The 18,142-nt window shown below is 50.8% G+C and overlaps 3 protein-coding genes across 20 annotated transcripts in view; 2 read left to right on the top strand and 1 right to left on the bottom strand.

Annotated features, from left to right (window-relative positions):
* Positions 1-3,467, top strand: part of rap1gap2a (RAP1 GTPase activating protein 2a) — a 100,548-nt gene extending 97,081 nt beyond the window's left edge. For all 13 annotated transcript variants that reach the window (XM_069184193.1, XM_069184184.1, XM_069184183.1 and 10 more), the window contains one exon: positions 487-3,467. The gene's annotated coding sequence lies outside the window, so the exon portion shown is untranslated. The remainder of the gene's footprint in view (positions 1-486) is intronic.
* On the bottom strand, positions 2,999-11,824 carry dhrs13b.2 (dehydrogenase/reductase (SDR family) member 13b.2). Its single transcript, XM_069184195.1, has 8 exons — positions 11,683-11,824; positions 9,278-9,496; positions 7,573-7,815; positions 6,585-6,926; positions 5,922-6,251; positions 5,206-5,307; positions 4,449-4,468; positions 2,999-4,094 (listed from the first exon to the last, which is right to left on the bottom strand). The coding sequence occupies exons 1-8, from the start codon at positions 11,723-11,725 to the stop codon at positions 4,080-4,082; spliced, it is 1,314 nt and encodes a 437-aa protein (XP_069040296.1). The 5' UTR covers positions 11,726-11,824; the 3' UTR covers positions 2,999-4,079.
* On the top strand, positions 11,385-17,836 carry gemin4 (gem (nuclear organelle) associated protein 4). 6 transcript variants are annotated; one of them, XM_006641117.3, is made up of 4 exons: positions 11,891-11,974; positions 12,371-12,637; positions 13,172-13,240; positions 14,527-17,836. In XM_006641117.3, the coding sequence occupies exons 3-4, from the start codon at positions 13,231-13,233 to the stop codon at positions 17,742-17,744; spliced, it is 3,228 nt and encodes a 1,075-aa protein (XP_006641180.3). In that variant the 5' UTR covers positions 11,891-11,974; positions 12,371-12,637; positions 13,172-13,230; the 3' UTR covers positions 17,745-17,836. The 6 variants fall into 6 exon arrangements, with proteins under 6 accessions (XP_015223170.2, XP_006641180.3, XP_069040278.1 ...); XM_015367684.2 differs by lacking the exons at positions 11,891-11,974; positions 12,371-12,637 and adding an exon at positions 11,385-11,491; XM_069184177.1 differs by having other exon boundaries at positions 11,956-12,628.
* Positions 17,837-18,142: the final 306 nt, after the last annotated feature.

Raw genomic sequence — 18,142 nt, forward strand, 5'->3', positions numbered from 1 at the left:
CACGTGAAACCGTCAGATATACAGGCGGATCCCTGCTGTCCCATTCTGCCTCTGATATGTTTGTGCCTTACGATAAAGAATGTGAGCCTGGAATAAAAAGACGTGGTCTTATTCTACTGACTGTGGACAAGACAGGTATTTTTTGTACAGTAACTGGAGCTCCTGCGTACATTTAGAGAGGAAGCTGATACTGCCGACGCCCACAAGTCTCTTGATCACCAGGGTTTAAATCTGTACGATTTAAACCCTGGTGATCCTCCTCGGTGTTCTGTGCTCAAGGGCTTCTCCACCTGCCCCCCCCCCCTGATCCTCTGGCTAGTTTTGTTGGGGGTGGGGGGAGGGGGGGAGGTGCCTGTCTCGTCCACGAGGCCAGGCTCTCAGCCCTCAAGCCCAAACACTTGATCTTGGACCTTTGTGTCATCCACACAAACATGTTTCGCTTCGGTGACTTGTCTGCCCCTGAAGCTTTCATTTCCCTCCTCCCAGCCAGATGAACCCCGAAGGGGCCAGCTGAGGTTGAGGAAGCCGTGGAAAGGATTGTCGCCTCCTGCAGCCCTGGCGACTCCTGCCAGGCTCTTCCCGAAAACGTCTTCTTCCCCGTACAGTGGGGAGCGGGAGAGATGTGGGACAATGCTGGACCAGAAGAACGAAGATGAGCCCTTTTTTCCCTGTCCCCCAGACACTACGGCCTCAGCATGGCGACACGAGCGAGTTTCGCGCCATGGCTTCATCGTGACATAACCTCAACGCTTCATACAAGCTAAATATATGTAGTCCCTGTAGAATATAAAAGCCCAGTCCGCAGTGCCTGTTGTTCCCTGCTAACACCCAGCAGGCTTGTTCTGGGTTTTATACTGTGACTTATCTAGCTGTGCAACACGATGTCCCAATCGTCACTGAAAATGCTGAAGGGACCCCATGCAAAGCATCCCCTTTCTGTAAAAGCTAACTCACTTGATTTTGTGATTATATGGCAGCTAAAAATGTGTTCCTTATCAGGCTTTGTTCAATAGTAGGGATTCCCTGTTGTTATTACAGACTTAATACTTAACACTACATCCTCTCAGTGACAGGAGCTGTTGCACAGAGGGTGAAGGGTCAGTCCTGAACTCGAGTGATGGTTATCCCAGCTGACATTTATTGTGAGAATTGTGTCCTGTGCAGCTAGGAGTATTTTAGCTAAAGTTGTACAATCTTGGGAATGTTATTGGGATTGTGTTTCTTGATTTGGTTTGGAAAATGTTTAGGGCTGTGTTTCTGTCCATAGCCCTGTTGATCTCCTGTGAGCCAGATCTCACACTGCACCAAATCAGTCTCAAATCAACGCGCCCAATTAAGTTACAATACCACAGAGTTTGCCAGCTACACCAACACCCCCCGACTTCAGACGTTTCCTTAAATGATCAAACTGAAGACCTCCAAGAATGTAATGATAAGTGAACAGCTGTAATTAGCAGGGCTTCAATTAAGTAAAGCAAGAAGTTCTTAGCGACCGAAAACTATGATTCCCAGTTCTAGGAATTCACTACCTGCAGGGGCTTTTTTGTCCTCAAGAGCCGAGGAAAAAAACTCTAGAGTTGGGTAAGTCTGATTCATCCTCACCTCTGACATGTGAGTGCAGGGTCTGGCCAAGTTCTCCCTGACCAGTGAGGTGTGGCTGTTGCAGCGCCAGCGCCACTGGGTTTGAGTGGGCCTGATCTTGGGCCTGCCCCAGTACCTTGGAAAGCCTCATAGAGACCGAGGGGGCCAGCTCACAGATTGCACTAGTGCCTGTGAGCTAGTGGTGCTGTCAGCAAGAGTCACATTGCCATCCTGGCCAGCAGGTGGCACTGCCCTTCTTTCTGCTAGGCTAGTCCAGCTGCGGTTCGGGTGAATCAGCAAAGGACATTTGTCAATTGCTAAATAGTGGCGCATAAAATTATAGAACAATATTTGTTTGCCAGATGAAAAAGGGGAAACATGATTGGGAGTTGCATTCCAGTAGAGTGGAGTTTGTCATGTCAGCACGGACATCTGTGCCGAGCTGGGGTCTCTGAGAGCGCAGGGCACACCGCCTGCTGTGGGCCAGACCCAAGACTCTATTTGTTCTGAAAACGTGCCAGGACACCTGTGATACCTGCCTGCTGCTGCTGAAACTGTGAATCAGGGCCTGTTAACCTGCCTGTGGTTTCTGGAGGCAGAGCCCTTTTCTCCAATGGACTGGACTCTCAGGAGGCCATGTGCCAGAATTCTGCTGTACAATTAAATACACAAACACGAGGCCACTTAGATTGACGTCACTCGTCCGCTGCAAATCTGTTTTAACGATTCTCAGTAACTTTTTCACACTAAAGTTCGCCAATGCCATCACAGCTAGCCAGGCGTGCAGCAGTTTGTAATGTCTGCCCTGTAAGTGACTATCTGTACCCTGTTCAGGAAACTGTTGTCAAGTGCGAAGTATCCCACAGGCCACCGTCCTGCTTCCAGCTGTGCTGGGGCTCTGCTGCTCTCCGGCACTGTTTTAACTGGGCCCTCTTATGGGCCTGCTGGCTGTAAAGATGCTGGCTGTGAAAGGATGAGTAGTTTATAGCCAGGTGCGGCGATATAGTTATCCTCAGATGTCTGTGATTATCAGTCATTTTTTCTCAGTGTTCAATACTTGAGTCTATTCCGTGACCTGTGGGAGCACATCCCTGGGTGTTCGAGGACTCAGGTTTGTGTTCATGCCATCTGACAATACAGTAGATTTCCCACTGATGGTGCACAGCAGTGTTACTGAAAGGCCCACAGGACCACCAGGAGTCTCTTTCTGCAGATCGGTCACACAGGGTAGTGGGGGCAAAGAGTTCCTTCGAGACAGAGCTGACTGCACGCGAACTAGGAAGCGAGAATTCGGACTGCAAGGCCAGAGAAAGATCGGAAAATTCGCTTCACAGCTGCTGGAAAGTACAATTCCTGCAGCGCCTTCATACCTTGAACCACAGTAGTCAAGAGTGCAATATAAGATTCAAACATCAAGTGTAGATACTGTATTTTATCACCAGAGGCTGTATTAAATCCATATAAGTGGATTCATATGTGCATTCCCGGGAAAGCGCTAATCCTAACGTGAAGGCTGTCAGTGCCAGTCTAGTTCAGAGCGGTTCCCCTTCTGGTTCTCCAAGCCCGTTCTGATCCACTCCTCGCCGACCTGTGGGATAGCAGGTCCCCAGGAGGGAAGGGGAAGAGTGTGCTGGATGTGATCTTTCGTCTTTCAGCCTCCAGATGGTGCTCGAGAAACCGTCCACACCTAATATGATGTACAGTATATCGCCAAGATTTAATTTATTGCCATTTTAGCAGATTGCCTTCTATGTTCATTGTGATGTATAAAATGGAGGGAATTATTACATTAAGGAATTTAAGAGAGAATCATGTATATGTATATTTGGTATTATGTAATGTGCCCATGCGAAATTTGCTATGAAATAAAATGTATTTTGTGTCAACGCTGTGAGTGTGGCTCTTTTGTGGAACTGGATCCCAAAGCTTAAATAAATGCACATACAAGCACCGAACACAGTTTCACATTTACAGCTGCTTTTACTGCCACAGAAATGAAACTTACCCCCCCCCCCGAAACACAAATCAAAAACCGGTTTCGTCGCACAGGGCTGAGAGTTTGCATTCAGAGAAACAGAGGGGTGGCTTCGATGAATGACCCGGTTTTTAAAGTCCTTCTTCTTCCGAGACTGATTGGTCATTTCGGCAACACGTGCATCATAAAGGGACCAGCGTCTCAAACAGTGGAACAGCAGGGTGGCAACAGACCCGGCTGTTTATCCGTGTCAGTCCAGTGCCATGCGCCCAGGACTGGCTCGTGTGCAATGTCACAGTGACGGATATTTGTGTCCGCCTGCTTCGGGTTTTACCTCAGGAATGTTCCACTGGGAAGCCAGGTGTAAATCTCATAGCACATGGGGGCACTGGCTTTGATAAACCAATCACCCAGGCTCTGGGCAGCACCCCTTGGTCCCTCTGGGAAGCACTGTGTCGCTCAGCACTGGAGAACAAGGCACGGGGGTGCAGGCTGGCACGACACCCAAAGGCCCAGATCTCCTTCAGTATGGCTTCTTCTGCAAAGTAGGGACAATTTACAACTCAGGCAGATCTCAGTGACTGTGGAGGTGTAAAGCCTGTTTTAAGAAAGTGCTTGAACTGTCTGTAACACAATGTTTGTATAAAGGTGCTTTTATGCTTTTTTCAATTTTATCAGCTAGAAAATAGTTGTTATTTTTTTACAGATAACTTACATTCTTTACAGTTCATGAAAACCCATCCTTAATACAATACAGATTTCTATGCTGACTAGCTATCACTGAGAGGCCACACGCTTTGAAGCTCAGCTAAAAAACAGTACAGGTGGTATAGTTTTTAAGTGTGGACACTTTAACTTGAAGAAGGTATTTTGGAGGTATTGTATCACTCACCTTTTTCGCTTCTCTCCTTGCTAAAAAAGAAAGAGAAACATGAAGACAAAGTGTTAGTCAGAAACACTCCACTGTGCTGCAGTTCAGTGTTCAGTGAAGACAACTGGTATGTGCTCTCTGGGTGGACAGAATCATTACCAGCAGCCACATCACTCTGTAACTCACAGCTGCCACCCCACTGAAGCTCAACAGGTGTGAGCCTGGTCAGTACCTGGATGGGAGACCTCCTGGGAAAAACTAAGGTTGCTGCTGGAAGAGGTGTTAGTGGGGCCAGCAGGGGGCACTCACCCTGCAGTCCATGTAGGTCCTAATACCCCAGTATAGTGATGGGGACACTATACTGTAAACAGGTGCTGTACTTCGGATGAAACGTAAAACCGAGGTCCTGACTCTCTGTGGTCATTAAAAATCCCAGGGTGTTTCTCGAAAAGAGTAGGGGTGTTACTCTGGCATCCTGACCAAATTTCCCCCTGGCCTTTACCAATCATGGCCTCCTAATAATCCCCATCTCTGAACTGGCTTCATCACTCTGCTCTCCTCCCCACTGAGAGCTGGTGTGTGGAGAGCGTTCTGGCGCATCATCCAGGTGGGCCTGCACACTGGTGCTGGTGGAGGGGATCCCCATTACCTGTAAAGCGCTTTGAGTGGAGTGTCCAGAAAAGCGCTATATAAGTGTAAGCAATAATTATTATTATCCCTGTCTGTGGCTCCTGACCCCATTATTATCCTACGTTTTGTTAAAATAAAGAAAACTCACCACTGTGAAGGTAGGGCAGCAGAATAACCAACACCAGTAGTAGCATCATCACAATGAACGCAACAAATATCCAGAAAAGAATCGAACCAATCCTCAGCCTCTCTGTGAACATAAAACAAGACCAGGGTCGGTTCTCTGATACTTACAAAGGACTCAACATAAATAAATGTCTCAAATAATGCACAATACTATCTTCTATAGTAAGTGTAGCTGTAATCGGAAGAGTTATTTCTTATGAAATACTGTCCTCCAGTGGACAAAGACTAAAAAAAGAATACATCAAACGTCTAGCACAGTGCATGTATTCTTTAATTTGCAAATTGAAAAAAATCTAAATTTCAGATACAATATTCGTATCATTTCTTGGTCCTCTTGTTAAACATTCGGACTCTCCCAGTCATGCACACCTGACCAGTGTGATGACCGGTGCTGCGCTCAAGGTCACGTGACTCCGCCACGCCGCGCGCTCAAGGTCACGTGACTCCCCCGCGCCGCGCGCTCAAGGTCACGTGACTCCCCCGCGCCGCGCGCTCAAGGTCACGTGACTCTCCCGCGCCGCGCGCTCAAGGTCACGTGACTCTCCCGCGCCGCGCGCTCAAGGTCACGTGACTCCGCCGCGCCGCGCGCTCAAGGTCACGTGACTCTGCTGCGTCCCTTGCAGGGGCGCTGGCGCAGATCGGGACAGTTCCACCCCTGGGCGCACGTGGCGGGCTGACCTGTGACCGTGAGGGTGAAGCTCTTGCGGATGGGGGTGCGCAGCGAGACGTGGGAGACCCGGCAGGTGTAGCGGGCGTCGTGGTCGGCCAGCGAGGGGCGCAGGATGAAGAAGGCGGAGATGCTGTAGGTGCCGTCGGCGTGGTGGCGGTGGCTGGTGAACAGGATGTTCTTGATGACCTGGGGCAGCCGGCCGCCGCCCCCCTGCTCGTGGAGCCAGTCCACCTGCACGTCCAGCGGGTAGTAGCCAGTGATCTCGCACACCACCTTCTGCTCCTCCTCCTCCTGCAGCGCCAGGGCAGTGGCCACGCTGAGGGACACCCGCGGGCTCTCTGCAGGCAGGGGCAGACAGCATCAACACAGGCAAACAGAAGTCCTAACAGGCAGGAGTTCCACAACGAACATCAGCGCTTTTCTTTAATTTCTTGGAAATATCGTCATGCAGGTGTGTGATGAGGGAGAACTGGGCAGTGTGTTTCTCTTTCAATCAGGAAAGACTCTACACTTCTATTCTCTTCAAAGACAAGCTCTGCCTGCCCCCTCACACCCGAACGCTGACCCCTGACTCCAATCCTGACCCTCCAACCCCTGACCCCCAACCCCCGTCACTTGACCCCAACCCCTGACCCCCGGTCCCCGACCTCTGACCCCAGTGCGCTCCTCACCCATGATCTGCAGCTGGACGTCATGGCTGCCGTACAGCGGCGGCACGTAGACGGAGCACACGTATGTGCCCTCGCTCTTCACCTTCACAGCGGACAGCCGCAGAGAGGCGTCCCCGCGCGACACGTCCCGCGCCGCCGCCGTCGCCCCCGGCACCTCCGTCTCCGCCCGCCCCGAGCGCCGGGAGTAGCTGAAGAGCTTGCGCTGCTCCCCGCGGTGCCGGAAGCGCCACTCCACCGTGACGTCAGGCTGGGCGTGGTCCACGGCGAAGCCGCAGTCCAGGCGCGCGTCCTGCAGGAGCCCTGCCTGCACTGTGGGCGTCCGGGTCAGGACCACCATGGCTACTGTGGAGTCCGGGGAGACAGACCGGGAGAGGGGTGAGACAGCGGTCCACCTGGGCCACTCCAGATTGACAGCTGGTCAAGCAGGTAATTAACCTCGTGAGCTGTTTCTCTGCACAGGATCAGGAACGGATTTCAGCCAAAATAGTACAAGGGAACATCCAGTAATAATAATAGTAATAATAATTGCTTACACTTATATAGCGCTTTTCTGGACACTCCACTCAAAGCGCTTTACAGGTAATGGGGATCCCCTCCCCCACACCTGGGTAATATAACACCCCTACTCTTTCCGAGAAACACCCTGGCATTTTTAATGACCACAGAGAGTCGGGACCTCCGTATTACATCTCATCAGAAGGACAGTGTCACCATACTGGGACCTTAGGACCCACATTGACCGCAGTTTGAGCGCTCCCTGCTGGCCCCACTAATACCTCTTCCAGCACCAACCTTAGCTTTCCCAGGAGGTCTCCCATCCAGGTACTGACCAGGCTCACACCTGCTGAGCTTCAGGGTGATAGGGCTCCTGCAGTACTTGTTGTCTCAATAAATTAAAGCATGAACAGATTCTCAGTATTCAGTGAAATAATATCGGAAATAATTCTGTTCTCAGCCAGCTAGCCTGGGTCTGCCGCGAGCGCGCCACCTGACGTGTTGAGGGTGTCGGCGTCGCCGATGGGCTGCTGGGGCGCGGGGCTGGGGTACAGCAGGAAGGCCGTGACGATGAACTCGTTGGCGCTGTGCCGGAGGGTGCAGGTGAACCAGGCGCTGTCCGGCCCGGCCGTGCCCTTCCAGGGCACCTGGATGCCTCCGGTGGAGTACCTGCGGATCTCGCACTGCAGCTGCTCTGTCCCGCCAGGCACGTGCCGGGTCACGTCCACCGCCGAGCCTGCGGGACCGCCAGGAGGGACAGACACCGCCGTCAGGGAAAACTGCACCCGCTGCACGGCGCTTCGATCCCGCGCAGGTGGTACGAGCAGCACGGAGCGTTTAGAGGTGAGCGGGCAAGGTGAGCACATTGGTACATGTTTCAATTATCACAGCTCCTGGTTAGGGCTCTGAAGCCAGCCAGCGAGAAGTGTCCTGCAGGTGTTGCTGTCTCCTGCTCGGCTCGGCTCACGCTTAGCCCTGATGCGGGCGGAGCGGTGGCTCTGTGGCCAAAGATCTGTGGCTGGAAGGTTGCCGGTTCGAATCTTGCGGCCGGCAGAGGAATCCTACTCCGTTTGGCCCCTTAGCAAGGTCTCTACCCCCAACTGCTCCAGGGGTGCTGTATAAATGGCTGATCCTGCGCTCTGACCCCCAGCTTCTCTCTACCTGTCTGTGTGTCTCATGGAGAGCAAGCTGGGGTATGCAAAAAGACAAATTCCTAATACAAGAAATTGTATAGGGCTAATAAAGTGAGCTTACTTTAAAAGCCTTTCGAGCTCTCAGAGGTACAACCATACCACCCCAACAGAGCTGGACACTCCAGTCACACTCCAGAGCTGGAGAATAGAGTCACGATTATCTGACCTAAACGGCTATCTGACCAATAGCACGTCGGATGCCGCGGAAACGGAGTAAACAAATCATGGATTAATGAAAGCGCAGTATAATAATGAAATCTGGTTTATTGACCTACTGTCATACTAAAATAACAGATTACCGAACTATTGTTAGTTATTATTAAAAAACAACAAGTGTGCTTCACTTCCTTGTGGCAGGGTCTTAGTAAAATGCAATCAGCAGCATGGCCTCTTGTGGTTCAACAAAAGCTAGTTGTCACGGATGGCGGAAGGGCAAGGTGAGCAGTGGAGACCCTATGCATAGCGGTAACATTGGGGCAACACGGGGGTTAGCCCAGGCTCAGGGGGTGGGTCGATGTCGGGGTAGAAACCAATGCCCTCAGGCCACGGACGGGGGGGGAGGGTGACCTGGATACGAGGCAGGTCTCACGACATCTGGGCCGATGAAACTGAGCGAGGAGCGGAGCAGATGCAGGAAGGAAATAAGCAACAGAACAAAACACACCAGAAAGACATGAAGAATCCCAGGGAACTAGGAACAGGACAGAAGTGGAGCACCCTCTAGGTGTACAGGGCGGCGCGACACTAGTGCCGCTTTGAAAAGACAGTAGGAAAAATAATCACGAGTGTGAAATTGGCAAGCGAAGCTACGTCAAAGGCAGTACGTGACGCACGGAGAGACAGAGCAGCATCGGACTGGGCACAATATTATGCACGAGCACACATATACTGTACACTATGGTGACTGGCTATGTCAGAGAAGCGAAGGTCAGATAGTCGCGACTCTACTGTAATGCCTGACCTGGCCTGTCTGCCTGTCCTACCGTCCTGCACCTGCGACCCCACCTGTGGCCAGGAAGGTGACGACGCCGGCCCGCTGGGCCTCCTGCAGCCTCTGGGCCGTGTCCGCCTCCCGGCCCGGCCGGGCCAGCAGCAGCGCGGCCTTCCTGTTGACGAACTGCGTCTCAGGGGCCCCACTCAGCCCGCTGGACACCCTCTCCTCCACCAGCTCGCAGGCCAGCAGCCCGGCCTCGGCCAGCGACTCGGACCGGACACAGCGCAGGCCTGTGAGCGAGGGAGGGAGAGACAGCGACCATGAGCGCACGGAGAGGAGAGGAGTTCCGTCGGCATGCGCACACACACACACAGAGTGAGTGTGTGTGTGTCAGTGAGTGTGAGCGTGAGTCTGTTAGAGTGAGTTTGTGTGTGTGTGTGTGTGAGCATGAGTGTGTTAGAATGAGTTTGTGTGTGTGTGAGTGAGTGTGTGAGAGTGTGACTGAGTGTGTGTGTGAGAGTGTGTGTGAGTGTGTGACTGAGTGTGTGTGTGAGAGTGAGTGTGACTAAGTGTGTGTGTGTGTTAGAGTGAGTTTGTGTGTGTGTGTGAGTGTGTGTGTGAGAGTGTGACTGAGCATGTGTGAGTGAGAGTGAGTGTGTGAGTGTGTTAGAGTGAGTGAGTTTGTGTGTGTGTGACTGAGTGTGTGTGTGTGAGAGTGAGTGTGTGTGAGCATGAGTGTGTTTCAGTGAGTTTGTGAGTGTGAGTGAGCGTGAGTTTGTGTGAGTGTGTGAGTGAGCGTGAGTTTGTGTGTGTGTGAGTGTGTGTATGTGTGTGAGTGAGTGTGTGTGTGAGTGAGTGTGTGCACGCAGATCGCCAGAGACAGCAGCTCACAGGAGAAGCGAGACGGGTCCCTGTAGACGAATCCACAGCTCATTGGCAGGATTCACGAATGATAACTACTGCAACACACGCAGAGGAACAGCGTGTGATTTTATTTTCTGAGGTCGACCTCTGACTCCTGGCGGGGACTCTTCCGCAGAGCTCGGAGTAACCACGGTCGGGTTTCGCTGCAGCAGTGCACAACGCTAGTTTCGGAATTATGCGGAATTAGATTTCCACAAAACGCAAGGTATACAGTACCTGCCGTGTACGTTTTAAGTAAAGGAAGTTCAAGTTCACATTTATTTATCATTCCAGCCATATTCAAGTATACAGTGGAACGAAATATCGTTCTTCCTGGTCCACGGTGCAAATACAGGCAGGACACTGACAGTGGACACCCACTGGAATGAAGTCAAATCGGGCACGAGTCCAGATTCCTTCTCATATCAAGCAGGATTCTGATCGGTGAAATCCGGCAGTGTCTGAAAGCGCGGACCAATCAACAGACCGCAGTCCTGCAGAGTCTCAGCTGTTGGCAGGCGAAGCGGGGGACAGCCGTATTTCATCTTTCAAAACTCGCCCGTCCAGAGCTTTTATTTACAGCTTTCCTCGTTCCTGCATCTGTGCATAAGCACCAGGGCGCCTACAGATCCTACTGCGCACACTGCGCACAGACGCCTCGCAGCCGCGGTCGCCCGAGGGAGGGCAGCCGGGTTTAACGGGTGTCGAAACGGATGTCAAGCTGCGGCGCTAAAGCGTTCAGGGCCCCGCGGGAGCCGGTGATCTGGAGGAACAGACAGGTGTCGTGTCCCAGGAGATACTGGGATACGACGTGTGTTTCCTCTACGCTGTGTGCGTGTGTGCGTGCGCACACAGGTTATGAAATCGTCGCACATAGGAAATTGAACTGCGCACAAAAAATGTAATGAAAAAAATGATGATAATAAAACAAACACGGTCATCAATTGAAAAATGCTAAATTGAACACAACAGACTGGCTGCGAGAGGCCCAACTTGGCTGTTTGCATTATTATTGCTACTCGATAATCGATATTTGTGCTCGTCTCGTACCTCACCGCTCATGCTGGCTCCACACTCAAGTCTCTATGACTGGGTTCGATAAATCGCTGTCCCGGTCTTTTAGATCTCTATGCTTTTATGAGAACGACTATATTAACGAAAAATAATTTCAGCTTTACAGTTTTACATGCACTCAATTTAGTGCGCACAGGTTTTGGCACTGGGGGAAAAGAATTGCACAACTTGAAATTTGTGCGCAAACGTGCCATTAAAACTTAGAGGGACCATTGGATACGACACCGGGAAGAGCCGAAAAGGGACCGACCGGCCCTGTTCGTTACGGACCGCCTCCTTCCTGGTTTCAGGTGCGGGAGGAGAAAAACGTACGTGCGTGTAAAAAGATCAAATCGATGTGGGGAATATCAATACTTTTCAGACAATATTTTCAAACACGCCGTCACAGAAACGACGGTAATGGGGTTCGGAGCAGGAAGGCGAGTGTTTGGGGGGGGGGTCCAATATTGGGGAGACCGCTCGGTCCGTTTCCGCGTCGTACAGGTGTGGAGACACTCACCCGAGCAGATCAGGACACACAGGAGCACCGCCGTCGTTATCATAGTGGCGCCTTACAGACGTTTTCACGAACGACCGACTTGCCGCAGCGCCTTTCTGCAGCCTCCATTAGGCGGGGAGCCCGAGTTCACTTTCTCTTTCATTTCTCAAGCGCAGCAGACGCGAGAGGCGTGTTTGAAACACGAAACCAGCCAGCGTTAGAAAAACCACGGGGACTTCCAGGGTGGCACAACCCAGTGGGCCTGTGGCCACCCCGTGTCTGACCGCCGAGAACACGGGCCATTGGCGTGGTGGTCAGTCTGAATTTACTGGGGAAGAAAGAACACCTTAAGTAGATAAGAGAAGACTTACAACTTAAATAGAATTAAAAAAAAACCTGTAACAAGTAAAGGTTTATTCCATACTGAAGAGAGAAGAAAAGAAACACAATGTTTCGGCTGTAGAACCTTCTTCGGGTGTGATACCTGAAAGGTTTCTTTCAGGTTTTCTTCTCTTTGCAACAGTAAATAAACCTTTACTTGTTCCTTTGCAGCCTACGCAGCATACTGACGCGGCTCCCTACTTGTTAAGGAATAATATTTGTTTATGTGTTAACTTTTAGTATTTCTTTAACATCTAGATTTGGGCTTGTCTGTGTGTTGTAGGGGGTTTTACTTTATTCGATTTCGTTGTTAACTTCCAACAACAAGAGAAACCGACCGGCCGGGACCGTGGAACTCCTCGGAGCGGTCAAGCCGCCGTGCTCCCAGCAGAGGGCGCTGTGAGAAACCGCGCACGGTGAGAGTGAGACTCCAGGGTCCTCCAGCAGAGCTGGTGAAACTCGTTGGTGTTGTGGCGGAGGAAGTACGAGTCTGGCGCGCGTGTGCGTGGGGGGCAGGTTAGTCTCGAGTGGAGAGTTGCGCGAAGTTTTATATAACCCCGACGGTGGTGGAATTCGGTGCATTAAGGTATCTTTTGTAAGTGAGCGTGTGTGTTTTTCATGCGGCACCTATGTAGTGGTAAACTAAATAATTAAAGTTAAAGCATTAGGTTTAGATTTAGACCTTCGTAGATCATTTGCAATCTGCCTTAAATTTAGATTTAGTTTCTAACCCTCGATTTGTTTTTAGCGTAAAAAAATAAAATGTACGTTATTTCGGTATACCGCGTTTTCCGTGCGTGTTTGTTTATCTTGACTTTGTTAAGCAGATTCAAGCCGATACAATGAAGTCCATTCATTAGCTCTCTTCGGTTTAATCGCACGTCCTACAGCCCAGTTCATGAGCAGGCGGCAACCAACTAGAAAGAGCCAGGAATTCACTCAGCATTCGTTCTGTGAAGATGTTCAAATTTATGAATCGCACACAATTTATCTGATTGCAGTTAAGTTGACTGCTCCTTTGTACTCAAAAGTATTTGTTCAAACAAACTGTGTATTCCTGGTCCTGAAAACATATGAAATGTGTGTTTTTGAAAGTGTTGACTGAAGATACTGTCTGTCACGTTATTAGGGTACAATGGGGGACGTGTGAGTGAGGACTGCTTTAATCGGGAACATCTGGACTCTACAATGGAGCCTGGTACAGTCCCTCCTTTCAGATTCTATGCTCATAGTAGAAATACTGTAACTGACATGCTTGTGTTGATAACATCTGCTCTGTAATGGTAAAGTGCATCATGTACAGTGAAGCAGGGCTTGCAGACTCTTTTTGTGCCAACCTGTGTAGACCAACAAGTAATCAGGTTATTTCCTCAGATTCATGTGGTATTTTCACGAGGTCTTTTTATCACTTTTCACAAAAGTTCTAGTTATTTGACTTGATTAGAAATAGAGTGAAGATCTAAAACATCGTGTATTGCGGTATCGCAGTTATGTAACTGAGAGCCTAGCTGGGGCTGAGGACACAGGCTCTCCAGGAGCTGAGTCCGAGGCCCAGGTCATAAATCAATGTGGTAGTAAGCCACTGTCTGACCCTGCACGGGGGCCGGTCCCATGTTTTGTCATCAGACATGTATAAAGACAGCTTATTAACGCAAACAGAAACTGTGTGTTTAATTGTTAGGAGAGGTAGGTGAGCATGGTGCTGTTAACAGTTCAGAGATCCTGTGTCCAGGGGGACTGGGGAGGATGAGAGTTCGTGATGCCCCAGCAACGTCCTTCAGCTATGGAGAGCTGATTGATAGGGGAGGGGTTTGTCGCCTGCTGTATCGACACAGAGTATTTGCATCTTGCCTATGAAATATGCTGGTTTCTCTGAACAACATTTTCCCTGATTATTTTAAAGATTTTATATGGTGTCTTTCCAGAAATCAGTAAGTGGGTATTTGTAACTGCTCTAGTTAGAAGAGAAGATGTTAGACCACATCTAAAACTCGGCGTTTTCTCGGAGTTTAAATATCCACCTCAAATCACGAGTAGTGTCTTCAGTATATTCTGTATTATGAATATACTATTCAGTGCTTGTCCAGGCCCAAGGGTGGCAGGTATCCATTCAGGGGTGGAAAACCGGTTCTCCATGTTGGGATAACTTGACTAATATGCCTCTGTCACTGTTTTTGGATGTGGTGTTTCCACACTGGAGTGCTGCTTCCTTGCTGGACCATGCTAAGTTCTCTCTCTGTCTGTGGTAGTGGAGAATAAGCAGTAGCTGTATTAGGAAAGTGCTCTAGCTGAAGTTTTAAACTCACAGTCTGTTGAGTACGTAGATAAGTAGATTTAAGGTCTAGAAGTTCAACATGTAAAGATTTACGCTTGAAATGTTAATGTTTATTCACTAACTAGTAAATCTGTTTTTGAAGAATGTGTGTGGGAGGTTTTTGTTGACTTTAACACTTGGATTAACTGCCTTTAAAATTGAACCCACAGGAATGTGGATCAGCTGTGAGAAGACAGCTGTTCTCCACGGAGGCTTTCTTCTGGCTGAGAAGCTGTACCGTCCCAAGGAGCTGGCCGCCTTGAATAAGTCCGAGTGGCACAGTGTGGGGAAGCCCATCGTTCAGGCGGTACAGGAGATTCTCTCTGACAGCAGCCTGAGCACTCGAGATGTCTTACACTGGGAGAAGAAGATTATTTGTATTCTGTGGACCAGACTGCTTGACACGGAGAACAGTAAGAGGGAGGAACGGGACAGCGGAGAGAATACTGACAGAAAGTGGAAGGAGGATCCAACTTTCTCTGTGCAAAACCTCCTCCCCAGTATAAGTCCCACGGTGCTGTTTGAGCTGGTCAAGTCCATGGGCTGTGCGAGGGTCTTTGCGCAGTTCCTCTCGGCGTTCCCTGGGGGAGCCCTGTGCGGACAGCTGGCCGGACTTGTGGAACACGTTCTCATCGAGACCTCGGAGGAGGATGTCCAGTTCCTCCTGGAGGTTTGGTGGGAGCTGTGGAAAAGCCCCGAGGAGAAGCCGGAGGATGGGATTGTCCAGGCCTTTGCTGCTCAGGCTGCCAGCTACCTGTCCCAGCTGCCTGCCCCGTCCGCCAAGAGGTTCAAGCCTGACCCTGACGTGGCTCGCCAGTCGTGCGTGGTCTCCCTCCTGCTTGACGCCTTACGCAAAACAGCAGAGTGTTTCTCCACCTCTGACCTTTGCTGTCTCGCCCTCTCCAATTGCTTGGACATGCTGTACACAAGCTTCCTGCTCGACTGCCAGACCAGGCAGCCCGTGGAGGAGCACCTGCAGAGCTTGGCAAGGGCAGTCCAGCTGCGAAGGCTGTGTAGCCACAGGCAGGAGGAGAACCTGGCCGAGGACATCAGGGAGGCACAGCGAGAAGTGGCAGCTGCTCACACACCGTCCCAGTTCAAGCCCACTGAAGTAACACTTCCGCAAGGGTTAAAAGCTCTGTTAGAACTTGTTGAGATTTGGGGCAAGAAAGAACTGCTAACAATCTCAGCAGACAGGCCGCCTAGCCCTGCGGCTTACAGGCTGAAGAGCTGCCTTCCACGTGTGATCAGCTCCTTGGAAGAGCTCCCGTTGTCAGAGGAGGTGGTGAGCGAAGGAGAAAGAGGGATTGTGAGGGAACTGAGTCATTCCCTCACATCGGTGCGAGAGGGAATTGCTCTTCCTGAGCTGGAGTGCGGTGGCGCTGAGCTGGCAAGGGTTGCAGCAGCAGTTATTGATAATCGCCTGGGAAGGTTTCAAGAAGTGACGCACGTGTTCGCATCCAGCCTGGTCTTCAATGTTAATGAGTGGACTGAGTGCTTGGAGAGGAACAAACCTGCCTTTAGAAATGAAGAGTTAGTCTTAAAATTGGTTTCAACACTTACTGCAAACACGGCTACAGGGACCCAAGATGTGTCTCAGCAGAAGAGACTGAAGGGAATTATTCTGGACATTTTCTCTGAGCTTCCTCTGCCTCTTAAGAATTCGTCACTGGCAAGGGCGCTGTCTGCCTTTGGCAGGAAGGGACTGCATGGTGTTCTGCCGAGGACTGTAATGGAGGGCTTCAGCGATGAGGTGAACTTGGCTTTCAACTGCATCACTCAGAGCAAAACACCGCAGAGCCTTGACAGTGCTGTGTCTGCTGTCGCCAGGGTTGCTTTCCAGAATCCAGAAGCGGTCTTGCAAAGGGTGTGTCATCTCGCAGTGGTGAATCTCGGAGCCCACAGGCTCCTGGCTGATATCCTGAAGAACCTGCCGGGACTGATCTACTATGAACCTTCTGGTCTGCAGAGCGACAGTAGTGCTGGTTGCAGTTTGCTCTGCCACTGCCTTAAGGACACAGTGTGGGGCAAACTGTCTTCAGCTAAAGAGGAGGACCAGTTCTTTCATTTCCTTGCCTTCCTCATGCAGCCGAGCAGCCCTGCAGGAGATGAGCCAGAGAGCAGACTCTGTTTTCTTCAGCCTGGGGAGGTCACCAGGACATTCGTCTTGCCCCATCTGATGGACAGCAATTGCAACCTAGAGCTATGTCTGCGAGTGCTCCAGCAGGCTCTCCAGCACAGAGGCCCGCAGGCTTCTGGACACTGGGTAATGTCCTGTCCTCCTTTTCCTCTCCTTTTCTCCCTTTGCCAGCTCTTACACAACTCCTTCAGGTGCTGGCAGGATCCTGTGCCTCATGATGTCAGTGTTTCCTTGGAGGCTAAGGAGCTCTTGACCAACATCCTGGCTGTCATGTGCGATGTAGTAGGCAAAGAGGTGGCAGCTGACCCCAGCACCTGGTCCAGAGCTCTTTACTGGCTCTACAACAAAGTGGAGGCTCTGGATTGGACTGTGCGCTTTCAGCTAAAAGGAGTGTGGAGGGAACACTTCAAAAATGAGGTGCCCTTGTCAATGATGGAAGTGTGCAGTTTGTCAGAAGACAAGTGGGCCGGACTGGATCTGCCCATGTATGGGCTGGGTACTGGGCTTCTGGCCTGGATGGAGTGTTGCTGTCTTTCTGCTGATGTCCAGACCCACATGCTGGAAAACCTCATGGTCGACATGAAAAATGCAGAGGAGGTCAACATGTTTAGCAAGGGCTTCATGGTGGCTCTCATCCAGGTCCTGCCCTGGTGCACGTCCACAGAGTGGGGGAGAGTTATGGAAGTGGCACGGCATCTTCTCCAAACCAGGTGCCTCCATGTACCATACTCCCTGGAGTACGTCGAGTTCATGCCACTGCTGAACTTGCGGCACTTCTCCGGCGACCTCCAGCTCTCCATGTTGCTGCTGAGAGCCTTCCAGCTGCTGTGCGGCTCCAGCTGCTCGGACTGGCTGCCTCAGAAGGGCTGGCTGCACGTGGGACGGCTGTATGCTGGCACCATGAGGGGCATCCTCGAGTCTGTGACGGGGAAGCTTCTCCCATCGGGCCAGTCCGAGGCGCCAGCCAGCGACTCCTCGCACGGCAGCCAGGAAGTGGTGTTCGTGTTTGTGCAGCTCTTTTGCCACCTGCTGCACGTGGCAGTGATGATGCCCGCGCACACCTACGAGCCCCTCTACCTGGCCGTACTGGAGATCCTCACCCAGTACGAAGCGGTTTTAAAAGAGCACCCTGCGTCCTTTGGCGCGCTCTACAGGGACAACACCAAGCACTTCCTGCACTCCATCGCCCAGAACCTGCCTGACCAGGAGCTGCGCTCCACTGTGCAGCAGAAAATCTCCAGGCTCTGAACATGCTCTTGCCTCATTCTGGGTGTTTTAGAGCCCATTAGCTGTTGCAAGAATAAAAAATGCTTACCAAAATAAAGGCAGTTTTCAATAAAGTGGTGTGCTATATTGTTACTGATGTCCAAAAGGCTGCATGCAGATGTGAATATTTGTCAGAAGAGGAAGAGAAATATGGCCAAAGTTGACAAAACTTACATTACTGGTAATCAGGACCTGTTCTTCCAGATAAACTATGAAATTCTTAAGTATTGATGACTTAACAGACCTTGGAATTCAGTTTAGTGTTGTGCTTTGTCTTGGTCATTGTCTTGTGCTCTGAGACAAAATTGTCTTGTATATTATGTTAAAAGTATTTTTAGTATTAAGCTTGGTTAGGTACCGCAGCGTATTTCTATTACACT

Source organism: Lepisosteus oculatus, chromosome 26, assembly GCF_040954835.1.
Source record: "Lepisosteus oculatus isolate fLepOcu1 chromosome 26, fLepOcu1.hap2, whole genome shotgun sequence".
Taxonomy (NCBI): domain Eukaryota; kingdom Metazoa; phylum Chordata; class Actinopteri; order Semionotiformes; family Lepisosteidae; genus Lepisosteus; species Lepisosteus oculatus.